Here is a 15415-nt window from a genome sequence, read left to right as displayed (position 1 = left end):
TAGGAGCATCGCCACAAATTCCGATTCCTCACAGGAAGTTTTCATTTTATCTGTAGGACGTCTCTTTGAGGAATTTAAATATTTTATTTTGCCAGGATTTTTTTTAGTTTCTAGCTAACAGGTATTTCCAAGAAATTACCGAAGCAGTTGTTTACGTGTCTCTTCACAGTGACCTATCAAGTGTATATTTCCTGTCAAGCTCTAATAATTATAAAGCATGCACTTTGTAAAGTGTTTATTCTGAAAATTACAGAGATAACAGATCAAGACATATACTTCATACAAAAGCTCTTCTATCAAACAGGTTTTATTTTAGCATAAATAAATAAAAAGCAGAACGTTGTTTGAATTTTAAACATCTAATTACATTCACTGAAATATGTACAAGGTGAAGATTCAGACAATGACATGGAAGTGAAATGAACATTATGTTTAGAGGAAAAATGCAAATTAAGACACCTTCAGTTTTCCTTCTGTGTGCTCAGTTTCATAAAGTGCCCTGCTGTTTTAGGAGACCAAACAAATTCTGAAAATGTGAAAGACCCAAATAGTAATTGGAATTTTTTTTTTGTATTTCTACAAAATTTGTATTTTGTATTTTTTTGTATTAAATTTCTACTCGCATATGGCTGTGTACATATGAAAGAGTCATATATTCGTAAATGACAAACCTGTACAAAGACACAGTTTAGATAATGTCAATGCTTTTTACGTGATCTATCAGGACAGTGTGAGTAAGCAACAGTACATCAATGCTACATTACCTTAGTTGAGCGTTATGTTGTCATGAATAGGGAATAAACTGCACAGTCAACGCTATAAAGTCAAAGTTCAAATGTGTGATAAGAATGAAAACAGGTCAGTACAAGGAGAGATATCACTCTACTAATAGCAAAAGCACAAAATGCACATCTGAGTCACTAACGTATCTACGTAAAGCTGACTTGCACACAGTCATGAGGCAAATACACAGCGGGTGCTGCTGATCACTCCACTGTTTCCTTCAAACATTGTTTAGTCGGGACGCGGCTTTAGAGGAGCTGTTAAAGTTGCAGTTTGGGAAGGCTCAGCTCTGATTCTCCTTTCGATCTGACGTGGTCACCAGCAGAGCTGCTGTCTGAATTCAGTCTGGAAAAAAGTCTGCTGCTTCTGGTTGTCAGGTTCTTCTGTTTTCTCATGACCGGATCTCGATAACTTTGATGAAGGGCAGTGGCTTGTTGGAGGAGGTGGATGGCTTCAGTGGTTTACTGCAACAACAAGGGCACAGCGAATTAATCACTTCTACTGAAAACAGCAGGAGTCACACATTTAGGATATAAAATAAATGAAAAGACACTCACATTAAATTAGAATAATTTAATTTAATCTCCCACTGTTTTAGTTCAGTTAGGATTAGCCAAATTATTAACATTTTTCTAAATGCCGGAATAATGAGAGTTTTTAGATGGATTTTGCAACTTCCTTCAGATTCAGAACATATTTGGAAAAATTGGGTCACATTCTTTGGGCTTATTGTTCTCCATGGTTATGCCTGAATTTTGATCCATTTCTCTTGACAGAAAGAATGAGGTCAGATTGTTGTGATGGTCCAAATCATCCACTTTATTGTGTGGAAGTTACTTTTTAACTAATTTAACTGTACGCTAAGCGTCATTGTCTATTTGCTCTTAAGTTTTAACTTCCTGGCTGATGTCTTTAGATGTTGCACCAGTTTTTCCACATAATGTTTTTTCCTCGTGATGCTATCAGTTTTATGATTCAGTGTTTCCTAACCCTGGTCCTCAAGGCACACTGTCCTACATATTTTAGAGGTTTCCCTGCTTTAATGTGCCCGATTCAACTGATTGCAGTTCAACAAACGCCTGTTAATCAGTCATCAATTGAAATGGACTGAAGCAAGGAAATACCTAAAACATGCAGGGCAGTGTGCCTTGAGGACCAGCAAAACAGCCCCACAACATAATGCTGCCACTCCCCTGCTGCTCAGTTTGAATGGTGTTTTCATTTTTGCAAAAAAAAAAATGAAAGAAAATTTGGACTTTTTTTCCTTTGTGTCATTTGCAAACTGCAATCTGGTTTGTTGCTGTTTTTGATTAACGGCCTTGTCTTCGCTGATTTAGTGATAATACAAAGGAAATGTACATAAATATGGTACTAAAAAAATATTTTATTTGAACGGTAGTTCTTTTGTCTTTGCTAATTTTGTAGTGGCTTGTCAAAATGGTTCTTTGTTACATAAGATGTGTACCGTAGAAAATCAGAAAGTCACAGACTACTATAAGTTTAAAGATATTATAATCCCCTTAAAAATATTTATCAATTAGAAACATTTTTTCCCCACTACTTAAAGATAAATTTCCCAAATTTCTAGTGTTAGATTATGTTACTACAGTACAAGATGAATTTATTTGAAGTTTTTTGGTTAGATAATTCACATCCTTACCACAGGGGTGCCATAAATTATGGAAAGTGCTACTTTTGCAGAAAAAAAACAAGGAAAAAATAGGTTACCTGTACACAATCTGTGGATTGCGCTCTGTGGAGAGATAGGAACTTGACCTTTGTCCTCCCAGGAAGTAGTCCATCTGGTCACGCATTTCTCGATTCTGCACAAACAAAATGGTTTAAGGGTTATTTACAGTATTACTAAGCATTGCATTTTCTTTCTCTTTCCAGAACAAGGTTCTTCTTTTTAAATTTACTCCCACAGTCCAGAAATTTTTCTTTTCTTTACTACAGCAGAGGCCAGGAGCACTTCTCACCTCAGCCTCCAAGAATGCCACTTTCTCCTCCAGCTCTTGGATCACGCGGTCCCGCTCCTGGATCACCATGCGAGAGTTCTGGAGCTAAAGACGAGCAAACAGAGGAACCAAACAGTGAGCAAACCCTGCACAAATATGAGCCTGGAGTCGATGTGTTTGCCTCACAGAGTCTGGCGTATGTGCTTCTCACCTGCTCAATCATGTGTCTGACTTTCCTCTGTTGGCTTTTCAGCATGTCATCCAGATGGTGGATCTTTTCTTTGAGAATAGCCACCTCCCTCTCCAACTGCTCAGCCCTAAAAATACACACAGACTGTTACGGCACGCTGTAACTCTCAGGAAGCAGTAGATATCAAAATACCGGCCTGCAAAGGAATTCAGACTCTGTGAATTTTTTATGTCTTTGTCATGTTGCAAACACAAGCCAAAGGAAGGGAAATGAAAGGCAATTAAACATAACTTTTAGGGTTTCTATGGGGGGTTTTTTTTGTTCATTTTTTTCCATTGTGCAGAATGAAGAACCTATCAACTGTTTGTCATTTACTAGAACCAGGGAGAAATCTGCGGTCTAAATAAAACTATAAGGTGTCCAGTTTGCTGCACTGAACGGGACACAAGACACATGTAGAGGAAGGTTTTCTGGTGAAATGAGGCCAGAACTGAATTTTACAGTCTTCGTTGAGAACACTAACTCTTAGTGGTGAAACACACAAAGAAAATGACATCGTTCAGAGGAGATGGCAAAGATTGTTGCCATTAGATTTCTGTCAGGGAATCATTGTAAAAAAAGGAAGTTTTCAGATTTTAATTTGTGAAAATGTTCCATTTTCTTCTGCTTTTCAATTATGCACTACTTTATTTTCATCTACTAGATAATATCCCATCAACTACACAGAAGTTTGAGGTTGAAACATGTCAAAATGTGGAAAAAGTTCAGTGATGCAGTTGGTGTTGTGTGACTTTAAAGGCTGACCTCTGCTCCCCCTGGTGGCCTTCCTCTCTCATCTTGCGCAGCTCACGCAGTTCGTCCTCGCGGCTGCGGATGGTGTCCCTCAGGGTGGCGCTCTCGTGCTCCATTCCTCCCAGCAGCCTCTGCAGCTCTTCAATGCGCTTGTCTTTCTTCTCGCCGGCTTCTTCTGTGACCCTCAGCTTCTCCTCCTTGTCGCTCAGACAGTCTCTAAGCCTGCTGCCTTCAGCCTAAATAAGACAGAGTCGAGCTTCTTTAGAAGATGAGGTAAATAATGGAAGGTAAGGGTTATAACCTCTGTGTGTATACATTACCTGCAGTTTCTCTTTCTCCTCCTGGTGCTTCTTTTCTGCCTCTTGCAACTGTGCATACAAACGCTTGCTGACCTCTCTCAGCTTCTCTCTCTCTGCTTCTTCATCTGCATCCTGTAGATAAACAGCAAAGCGTCAGCTTTGCAACTTTACAGTTGGGCACATATTTTTATGATGACCTAATAAAAACTGTTTTGTTTCGCCTAAGCTCTGAGGGTTTGCCTATCATAAACACAACGGGTGTGTCTGCGTGCGTCACTGGAACATTTAGGTTGCAGGAGTTTCCTTGTTTGTGCAGCATGCAATGCATGCGTTGGAGATGTAGTGTGACTCAGATACGAGTATAATTGGGACGTAAACACAGGGAGCTTTGTTGTGTTTGTACAAAACTGATGGCACACAGACGGTTGTGGAGGTGAGGAAACGTGTGGATTGAAGACCAAAAAGGAAAACTATTTTAGTTTCAAGCATCTGTGGAATGAGGAGGGTCTGAAAACAGAACATGTGCAGTGGGAGGAACAACAAAGGGTGTTCCAACGATATTTTTCACCCCTTCCCCCTCCCAGAGGAATATAAGAAACATTGACGCTTTGACATCATTTCTTTATGTTCTTTTTCCCACATAACCTTTCTGTTTGTGCCTCTGGGAGCGGATTGCTTTACACAATGTTCTGTGAGCTGACGCTACAAACGTGAGATTCAATATGTTCTCTAAAAGCCTCACACGGATGAAAAAACCCCACCAACAGCAGCTTGAAGCAGAGCCTGTTCATGTGTTTTTCTGCTCACCTGCCCATCGGTTTTGGGAGCAGACAATCCGTTCTTTCGGAATGGGATTCCGACCTTCCACCCGTTTGTGTGCGGCTGCATAAAGAAAGACAGGAAGTCAGCAGAAAAAAAAAAGAACCATGGCAGGAATGATAATAGAGGTGAAAGGAAATGCCATAAAGCACACAGGATGAGAGGTAGAAAATAAATTCAGTGAGCGACAAATTTCGGGTACCTTTGTTTTGGCCGCCATCTGCTCTCTCAGGTTCTTCAGACAGTACCTCACCTGCAACAAACACAGACACGTTGTGAGTGTATCAAATGCTATTCAGGCATTTTAATGAATTAAAACAAACTACTTCCCAACTTTAAATACTCAGCATGATGCATTTAAAATTATTCCATTTCATAGTTATCATCAACTTTCAGTAATCAGATGTGATAAACATGAAAATACAATCATGCTAGGCTGTTGCTGGATTAACCTACAAGAACATACCGGTAGCTGTAACTACAAGTTTCTGCAGAAACCAAATAGGAAACTGTCAGATGTTTCTTGTGTTAGTTTACAACCACGAACTTATTTTTACTTTTGAGACATTAGTTATATTTTTAGAATTCACTTTTTATACATGTCCAAATATATTTGGTTACACTATGTTATATGCATTTCTTGGATAAATTAGTCTTAAATTAGAACTTAGTAAACTGAGATAAAACAAGGAGGAAGAGAGCAGCATGTTAGCCAGAAGGATTATTTACATGATCCAAAGATGCAAATGCTTCATAATCCAGGAAACATTCTGACTGACACGAGCGTCGTTGTGTCAACAATAATCATAGTTCAGCCACTGACCTCCTGTATCTGTGAAACTTCATCTGACAGCATCTTCAGGTTCTCTTGTTGTTTCTGCTGCTCTTGTCTGCGAGCCTCCAGATAAACCTAAAGCAAAGAGCCACATCAATACCGGGGCCAAGTCAAATGCCTTCACAAGAACCAGACATCCATATCTGCTACACACACCTTGATGATCTCCACCTGCTCCTCCTTTGACTTCACTGGTTCAGGGTACGAAGTGGTCCTATCGCTGGCCGGCTGCACCAGGGCGAAAGCTCGTCCAATTGGCTGTAGATCAGTGACGAGAGGAGTTGTTTGTGATCGACTTTACAACACAGAATTTGCAGGAGCAGCTTGGATGTTAAATAATTGTTATGAAACATCGCTCTGGAATGTCGGCAGCAATGATGCAATTAACCTATTAGCTAGGCGAGGAAAGGGGGACGTACTGTCCCTTCATGAGCAAGATATTCCTGTGTTGCATGTCATTACTGTGAGCCTGCATCACAAGAGACATTTAGTAGAAATCTCTATGGAGACCAGCCCTTCAACATCTGCTGGTTTCCTGAGAATGGGTGGACATGAGACCTTAAGCACAGAGAGAGAATGTTACGCAACCTCACTGCAGCGGACTTCCCCTCAGTGCTGGTAGAACAAAACGAGGTGCACGACATCCAGATGCGTGAAAACTACTGTAATAAAAACCTGATGGCTGCTGTGACATGATTATACTGACATGATACTTACAGTTGATGTGAAAGAATGCTGCATGATCCATTACCCTCACTCTGAGCTAATTCCTCAGTCACTGAGAACGTCACGTAAAGTGTCAGGTTTTAAATAGAGACTTCATGACTAATTTCTTGGAATATTTATCAGTGAGTGTGTGGACATTCTGGCTTGGATGTGCAAATAATTAATACACAAGTGAACACAACTTTCTTTTTACTCCTATTAAGTTCTAGAATAAAAAAATTTAAAATTCTGTATGATTCTTCAACTCTGGGTCTGCCCTGTTTAGGTACAGTCAACTTTGACGCATTAGCAAACCTAACCCAACTCAGTAAAAGATTGTAAAACCTTTGTAAATATAAAAACTTAATATTTTAGACAATCAGCATCACCAGACCCATTTTACTAGGGCATGAGACAGAATATCTCTTCCACACCCCAGAAAAATTCATAATCAAACTTTATGACCTTTAAAGAGCAAAGCATCTCAACATTCACTTTAAAAGATTACCAGAAAACCCAGACAGTTGTAAGTTAGCCTAAAAGTCTATATCACCTTAAACAGGACTAAAACATAATGTTGAGGTGAAGAAGACTTTTGTTGTTGTCTATTTTTAATGTGTTCCAAGAATATCAAAGTAAAGCCTTTAGAGTAAGTCCTTATATTCAAAAGATTGATAAAAATATAAAAATGTAAATATTATTCTGGACAACAAGTGCTAATCACAGTCAGTATATCCACAGCACTTCTCCTCACTGCTGCAATCACATAGTTTTCTTCTACATGGTGGGTTCTGCTTTTTATCACTTATCCAAAATGTTTCTCATCTGCAGGAAATGTCTTACCTTATCTCTGTGCTGGTCTGCGCTCCGGTTCGCCTCTCTCTGGTCGTGGAGAGTGAGTCGCAGTCGTCTACAACCGTCCTGAAAATTGAGGCAAAACGAAATGATTCAGAAGAGTCTGTTATGTGATCAAGAGTCTGTTTGAGGGCTATTTTGAGGAGGAGAAGAGGGGGGGAGGACAGAATGAGTCATAGGGTGGGAGAAAGTAGGCAGCAACCACTACAAGACTGGGAACAAACGTCAGAAAGAAAGCGAAACGTTTTCCAGCCCTGCACAGAGACAGATTGTTTGGTTTAAATTGTGCGCTGTGGACGTCAGAGGGACTTAGGAGAAAAACCCTCCAGAAGCTTGCAGCCAGCTGGAAGCGGAGGCTGGATTTCAGGGAAAAACTGTTATGTGGAGTAAAACAGAGCCTTTCCATGGCAACAAATCCTCCCAGTAGCCATAAACAATCTGGCGGAGGAATAAAATAAGTGTGACCATGAAGACTGAGAGTGAAAAAAGTTATAGAAAACACTGAAGAAAACTACCATTATCACCAGTTTGACAATGATTTTATGTTATTTTCTAAAAGCCAAAGTACAGAGTTTTACTTGGAGTATTTTTAATCCACCAGAATCTAAATAACCAGTGATTTACTGCAGAAGGTGGACTCCAATTACTGTGAAGTTTTATTATAGTTGGATCTAAGTGCAACCATGAACTTCTTAAAGCATTTTGAGTTCAGCACTCAAATAGTTTGCATCCTCTTCAAAGTCTCAGACTGCTTCAGTGCACATTAATGAAGCGACTCTCTTTATTACCCATTTTATATTTGCACTGTACATCCTATTCATAGTAAAGCACTGTCACACAGATGATCTGCAACTAAACCCTAAAAATTAAGCAAGTCAAGGTTTAACTGAACTGAAAAGGTGGATGGAAGACAGCTTTTTCAATTTAAATGAAAGCAAGTCAGAAATCTAAAAATATTTGGAATCTATTGATGCTGCAGTTCATTTAGCTCTCAGTTTGGACCCTCTGGAAAACTACGTAAAGCTACCTGTCCTTATGCCTGGACTACGATGCTCTGGATTTTGAGGTAAGCCATCTTTCCTGTTTCATGTGCAAACACTAACCCGACTGAGGTGTTGTTACACTACGTGGATTTAAGAGTCAAATTTCATAATTCTATCATTTTTTGAGAAGACATTCCCTGGAGGAGAAGCAACCTTTATCGCTGATCTCCTTCCTCGATAGAGAGCTGCGAGCCACAGCTTCTCTCTGGTCAAACCAGCCGTTTGAGGTGGAAAAGTAGCCAAGCCCTTTTGAGGCACAGCCCAAAGCACACACTTTTTATTTGATTTCAGCTTGTTGTTTCTCTGTATGGTACAGTATGAAATAAAAAGACTTAGATAATCACATATTTTGAGAAAAATTCTGGACATGCATTAAAAGGAATGTGAAAGTAGCTTCTGTAGCGGGAAATCTCTGGAACAGGATGTTACGGGGAGTGTGTTTCCCAGCACAAGGGAAGCCCCCCTGAAAGAGCGGCTCAGTAAAATGTCAAGGGTAAACTCTGCGGATGTGAGGGAAGAGGTCACAGACATTAAGTAACCGTAACGTCCCAAATCAATATAGCATGTTCTGTTAATTTGGTCATCTTTTGCTCAACTCATAATCAGAGATAAATACAATAGTGCAATAAATTATGTCATAACTTTAAAATACAAACACAGACGCAGAGCTTCGTTCACAGCATCACTCATGTGCAAACGGAAAATCTGAGCATCGTTCTGCTTTAATCTCCATCTATGTGAAACTCACAGTTAAACTATGATGGATCTTCTGCTGGTCGTGGTTAAGTAGTTATGATTTGCCGTTTATTTTTCAGAACCTTAGCTTTCTTTCAGCAGGTGACCTGCCAAGCTCCGACTTGTTTCCATTTTTGTAACAGATTTAAAGACAATGCTTCATCAGCTGAAAAACAATAGCATCCAGAGGTGGGGTTGTTATATAGAGTCCTGCTTTTAGCTTCAAGAAGATTAGATCAAGGATCAACAATGTCTTTCACATCAAAACAGAAATTATTTTAGTGGCAACAAAATAAGAATTTGCTTTGTATTCTGTTAAGAGTAAAGTGTGATTATCAGTCAGGCTTTGCAAAGAAGCCCTACTGTCTCTTAATTTGACCGAATAAATTAGCTCTTGTTGCATAATGTAACGATAAGAAGTTGTCATAAAAGAGAAGCTTTGTTTGCAGAGTCTTTGAATTTGCTGCTTATCTTTTCAGGGCTAACAGCAATAAAAGAACAGGCACTGAGAGGTGGATTTAAATGGGAAAATTAGAAGGCAAGACATGAAAAGCAAAAAAAAAAAAAAAAAAACACTCTCTAAATGACTCAAGTCCAAGTAAACCAACAAAAATCCAACTACAAAAAGGGAAAAATTCTCCTATTGTTCAACAGGCTTTCCTCTCGGATTGCAGACTGAGAGGAAAAGCCGTCTCTGAAAGCTCTAGTGCACCCCGATGAGGCCAGGAGCAGAGAGGAAGGGTTTTGAGAAACAGGGAACAGTGGGAGAGTTGTTAAGCAGGAATGCTTCATTGTACAACTTCCCTGGCTCCTCGCACACAGCACTCTGTTAATCCTCATTCTGGGGCGAGCTATTTACACGGTAGCCTCCCTGTCTGCTGGAAAAATGCTGTCCATCCCTCAGCTGTAATACCAGCCTTCCTGTGAACTCAGACAAAAGAGAGCAGTTGGACGGGACCTGCAAACAGCCACTTTAACGCGAACACAAGCACAGAGCATTAGCTTCTGGCCACTGACAGAAACATGAGCCTGAGCTCACACACAACCCACGGTGCCTCAGTGAGGACAAAAGATCAGGACACACCGAAAGGGCATGGGGACGCTTTTGTTTTGGATTCAAACATGAGGAGGGATGTAAATTATAGGAGGTAAACATGCTGAGGGGTAAAGAGACACCTGGGAATTCACCTGGTAAACAACATTTTTGAAGATCTCTGTTACACACAAAAACAGGGTTTAGATTTCTGACTTTGTGCCTTCAGGTGCGGTCCCTGCATACCACAAAGGATACCACAAGATGTTTTGTGTGCACACATCCTCATGCATTAAATGTTTTGTTTCTCCTGTGCACTCAGGCTGAACACCTGTCATTTATGTCTTTAGTCCAACAGCAATATAAACCTCAGCTCTGAGAGGACAGGTGTGACCCGACAGGTCAGCAGCGGGTGAATTAATTATCATTCCAGATTCATCCATCCCTGCACCGATCCTTTACCAAAGGTTCAGTAAGATACTTGAACCAGGGAAACAACAATGCAAAGACTGTTCCTCTGTGAGCATCAGGAAATGCTTTTCGTCCAAATAAAAGATAATCTCACCTCTAAGTTATTTCTAAGATCAGGAAATATTTGACTAAAGAGTAAGTCAACAAAGCTCTTGCACCAACTTTAAAGGCCTGACAGAAACTTAGGCTTTATTCGGGGAACATTAATCTTCTCAGTAAAATAAATACTGCGGCTAACACACCCAGCCTGAGTTGACAAGGTGCACTTATAGGTAAGCTTAAGGCTTTGAGGGTCCAAAATCTCTCAAAGGTTGATCGGAATCAACCAGTTTCAACTTGATCAGCCAGTCAGAAAAACAGAAATCCAAACAATGAGGTAACAAGCTTTTTATAAAGAAAACTGCACTTTCTTTTTCGTATTGAGAAATATCTGCATTTCCTTTAGACTACATGAGAGTGAGAAAGACCAAGACTTTCAGTAGATAACAAGAAGACAAAACGAGTACAAAAAATGTGTTGTTTTGTCCTTTTGAGCTGCCAATATCTACCTACTATGGACATGTTAGATTTGGAAATTGGCAGCAATTTATTTGGTAATGGTCTACATTCTGCTTGTGGTTTTCAATGTTAGCTAAGCTAACTGTGCTAATTAGTAATATGAAATATTAAAGCCAGTTAATTTGTACTCAATTGTGCTTATTTTAAAGTATTAGTACAAGGTTTTTTTTCACATGAAGTCTTCTGTGACATTATCTGTGCTTAAAAATTAATTTATTATGTTAGAATGAAAAGTTTTTTTCTACAAAACATATTTTTGCGATATCTTTTCATAATATAGATTTTAAAATCAAAAGAGAGTAAGTTGAAATTGGGACTAGCAGGTCAGACTTCACAAAAACCAGAATGGTAATCTGATTGGTGCTCCTCTAAAATATATAAAAGGTTTTTGGACATTTTGTTTATTTGTAGCACCACTTTCTGATTTGAGAAGTCACAATATTTATGCCTTAAACAAGGAAACGTTTCCCAATCACAAAAATGCACACTAAAGCACTGGATGAAAGGTTATGTTTTAGAATCGGGGCAGAAAGCTGGGTTGTTCCAGCATTGCCGTCATGTGACACTTTATAGGGCTGACAACACAAATAAAAGTATTCCCATGGAACTAAGTCACAGAGTGAGAGTTGTTGGATCAGGACAAACTCCACACTGACATGGAGATACTTAACCTTAACAACCCTCCTAAAATCCATACTTTCTACATAAACCAGGTGTGCTCTGGCATATTTCAGATACGTGTGTAAGTCATGTCTCGTCCATTCCCTGCCACTGATGTCAGCCTCTCCAGACGAATAGTGAGGAAAGACATGAGGAATGTGCTCAACGGGGAAGTTACATCATCTGAAGGGATACTTGTGTCATTATTTAAAAAGTGCCTTACCAGACAAAAAAGGGAATTTGTAAGCAGTAGTTTTAAATTACAAAATATCACATACTGATAACAGGTCTATAGACGATTTTAGAACATGTTTTAGGATATTTAATTTTAAAGTCTGTGTTAGTTTTTCTGTTTTGGTTGTATGCCTCCTAGGTACAAAACAATACGACACTCGCTGAACAAAATTGTCTCTTGTACATAAAAATTCCCTCTCATCACCATTTATCTACATTTTAGTTCCGCGTAGCCTTTTTGGCACGCTAGGAGGTGAGACTGCATTCATTCACCTTACCTTGAATAAACATATCAGACACCAGATATGTAAATACTGAAGGTAGGAGATGATTTGCCTGCTGAATTTAACTTTGATAAGGGCGGACCGGTCTTCTGTGTGACACTGATGCAAAGTTCCCTTTTTCAAAAAGTAATGGCTGATAGATTAAATGCGGCCTGGATAAACAGAGGGTTTATTGTAGCTGTACGCATTCTTCAGTTATCGGTTTAATAGGTATGTGAGAGCTGCTGCCCTTGTTACACTTTGACCTTTCTGTTGGATATACTTTGCACGGAGAGGAGCGATAGATTATAAGTCTAGACCGCAGGGCAGAAATGTGCAACTTTATCTTTTAGTGGGTTACATCTTTCAGCTCAAGCTTAGCTGGTAGGGTTTATGAAGTGTGGCCTGAAGGGAGCTCAGCAGGAGAGCACCGAAGTGGAAGACAGAGGGTGAAAGTGTCATGTTGCTCCGCAACCTTGTAAAACAGAGTGCTGGTGAACAGTTTGCCTTTTCAGGGAAGGTCAATGATTAAACCAAGAGAATCACACATAGATAACCCCAATCAGCGCAAGTCATTTTATGAAATGTTGCCCCGGGTTGCTCTCATGTTGCCCCGGGTTACTCTCATGTTGCATTAACACACAAAAAAACCCAAACCAAAATACTCTCTTTTGTGTTTTTACACATAAATCATGTCTTAATGTCTTAAGGAATCCCTGTTTAGTTCAGATTAAACCACATCTGATCAGTCTCAGTATCAGTGAAATTTAAGAGGGAATTTCAAATGTAGTCCAGATTAAAAAAAAAACAAGAACAAAAAAGAAAAACAGGCCTATAACAGCCATCTTTTTTTCAATACAAGGAGGCCCCTACTCCCATCTAGGTGGACTTGCAAAAATAAAAAATAAAAAACTTGCTTGGGCACCCCTTGTGCAAAGGGTGGCCTGGGTAAAGAATCATATCACCTTTGTTAAAAACATTTTTTTGCACAAATGTGCCAAACCATACGTTGCAAATTAATAAAGAGGGCTTGTGATTCCCCCAGACGAGGTGAAAAGCACATCACCACTACTGAAGTCAATCAAGCCCATAGAATTTAAAATATCCTCCTTTGGATGAATGTCGCAAAGCAAAAAGCTGGGAAAAAAAGACCACTTTTTAATCTGTCTTTGCCCAGGTGGCAGACAAAGTGCACAACCTGGGCTGCCTTCTCTGTCTGTCACAACTGCTTGGAAGTGTAAGCCTTTACACGATGTGACCAGAAGGCACCTGTCACAGACACAGATGTTATCTGGACTAATTCTGACCTGGTCTCTATGTGAGTCTGTTCAGGAGCTGAAGGGGGAGGATAATGCTTTAATTACTTTAGAGATTTAAGTAAATACAGCACTTAGAGCAGATGAAGGCGTTTGCCTTCACGAACCATCACAAGGGTATGCAATTAAGAAGAAACCAAAAGACATGTAGAAGCAGCAAAAGGAGAAAAATTAAAGGGAACAAAAGTTTCCCAAGTTTTCCACAAACATACAGAGATATAGTTGGAAATGAACCCAAATGTATGACGATTTGAAGGAACTTACAGGATATTCATTGTTCCTGATGTCTTCAAAGGTGCAAAGACTCCTAGTCACTCCGTTCATCTTCTTCTCGGATTCAATAAATACCCCACACACAAAGAAATAAATAGATGAATAAATAAATGAACTGCGCGGTGTCTCCCGGCGGACCGTCCACAGTAGCTGCTCAGTGTCTCTCTGTCCAACCCACGCTGACTGGCTGGCACCTCTCTTTGGGAATAACTTTTCTCGGTGCGTCACTGTGGGAGTGAACAACAAAACCAAACAGAGCCGCCCACAAAACGGACCGAAGGGGAGTGTCAGAAACACATTGTTGGACAGAAGCTGCAGCCACCGGTACAGCAACTTCTGGAACAATGACCTCCTGCAGCTTCACCTCATCTGAGGAGAAATAATAAAGCATGAAGCATTACAATATGGCCATTCTCATTATATAATACAAATGGTCAACCCTATATTAAACGCTGCCGTGAGGGCAGCAGCCCAGTTTCCGTGTAAATTATTAAGTGAGAAAACGTAAACGCCTGACTGACTGAGCCTCTTTTATAAAAGAGTCTCCTCACATTACAGAGCAGTGGAAACAAACTGGGATTTCGGGAGCTCTGAAAATATAGCTAGTACGTAAACAAAGTTACAAAGTTCAAACAATTTTTTTTATTAACGAGTTTAATTTAAAAAAAAAATTGATTAATTTTGCTGAAATTAATCAATTTAATCAAGACCGGGTTCTGCTGGTTGGTCGCACTAGGCGAGGGGGATGACGTCACGTCTAGCGCCTTTTTGTTTTGATGCTAATTAACATACAAGCCAGTAGAGCTCAGAAATATGAGGTAAAACACAAAAGGAAGACACAAATCTGGTTCAACAATTTCAAATATACAAACTAGAAAACAATGTTTTGAATGCAGCCCCAGTTAACTGGATAATATAGATAAATGCAGAAACACAAATGGTAGCAAAGCCTAACTGCAAAACCCTGGACGGACAGGATGTATCTGCTAATGGTTGCTAAGAACAATGTGTTTTTAGCGACCTCCAGATACTGTTTTTGGGACTTCCTCATGTTCACTTTTTATTTTATTACTATATGTTCTCCTTTATTCAGTTTACCAATCCTTGAAAGATTTTATTTTATTTTTTTCAAAAAAAGTATGATGATTCGCCATACATTTTCTGCAGGGGTAACAGATGAATGGGTGACAGCCATTTTTGAGGCTTTAAGACTCCAGTGTACCACAGGAAGATTCATTATCCACAAATGGACAAAACATGACCAGCCTACCAAAATTACTCCAAGTTTATCAAAAGAACCCAGAACAATATTTGAACTAAAGCATGACAGACCTCACAGTCAGGGTCAGTGCTTAAGATTAAGCAATAACAAAAAGACTGTGAATAAATATCATGGGAGAGTTTCATGACCAAACCACAGCTGAACACACACACCCATCTCATCCCAACTTCACAATGCTAATGGGCTGAATTTATATAGTCATACTGAGAATTTTTTTTGTCATACTGATCACTCAAAACGCTTTGCATTACAGGCATATTCACTCATTTGCAAACACATTTATACGCTGATACACTGACAGCTTGGGGCTA

General features: G+C 39.6%; 1 protein-coding gene across 1 annotated transcript; it reads right to left on the bottom strand.

Moving 5' to 3' along the window:
- Window positions 1-289: 289 nt before the first annotated feature.
- On the bottom strand, window positions 290-14022 carry tuft1a (tuftelin 1a). Its single transcript, XM_028013017.1, has 12 exons — window positions 13814-14022; window positions 7225-7302; window positions 5833-5934; window positions 5665-5751; window positions 5044-5094; window positions 4830-4904; window positions 4044-4154; window positions 3736-3959; window positions 2953-3058; window positions 2763-2846; window positions 2512-2606; window positions 290-1247 (listed from the first exon to the last, which is right to left on the bottom strand). The coding sequence occupies exons 1-12, from the start codon at window positions 13871-13873 to the stop codon at window positions 1175-1177; spliced, it is 1146 nt and encodes a 381-aa protein (XP_027868818.1). The 5' UTR covers window positions 13874-14022; the 3' UTR covers window positions 290-1174.
- Between the last annotated feature and the right edge of the window lie 1393 nt (window positions 14023-15415).

The sequence above is a fragment of the Xiphophorus couchianus genome, chromosome 3, assembly GCF_001444195.1.
Source record: "Xiphophorus couchianus chromosome 3, X_couchianus-1.0, whole genome shotgun sequence".
Classification (NCBI taxonomy): Eukaryota; Metazoa; Chordata; class Actinopteri; order Cyprinodontiformes; family Poeciliidae; genus Xiphophorus; species Xiphophorus couchianus.
The sequence above is the reverse complement of the archived record's forward strand: the minus strand, read 5'-3'. Positions and strand labels throughout refer to the sequence as shown.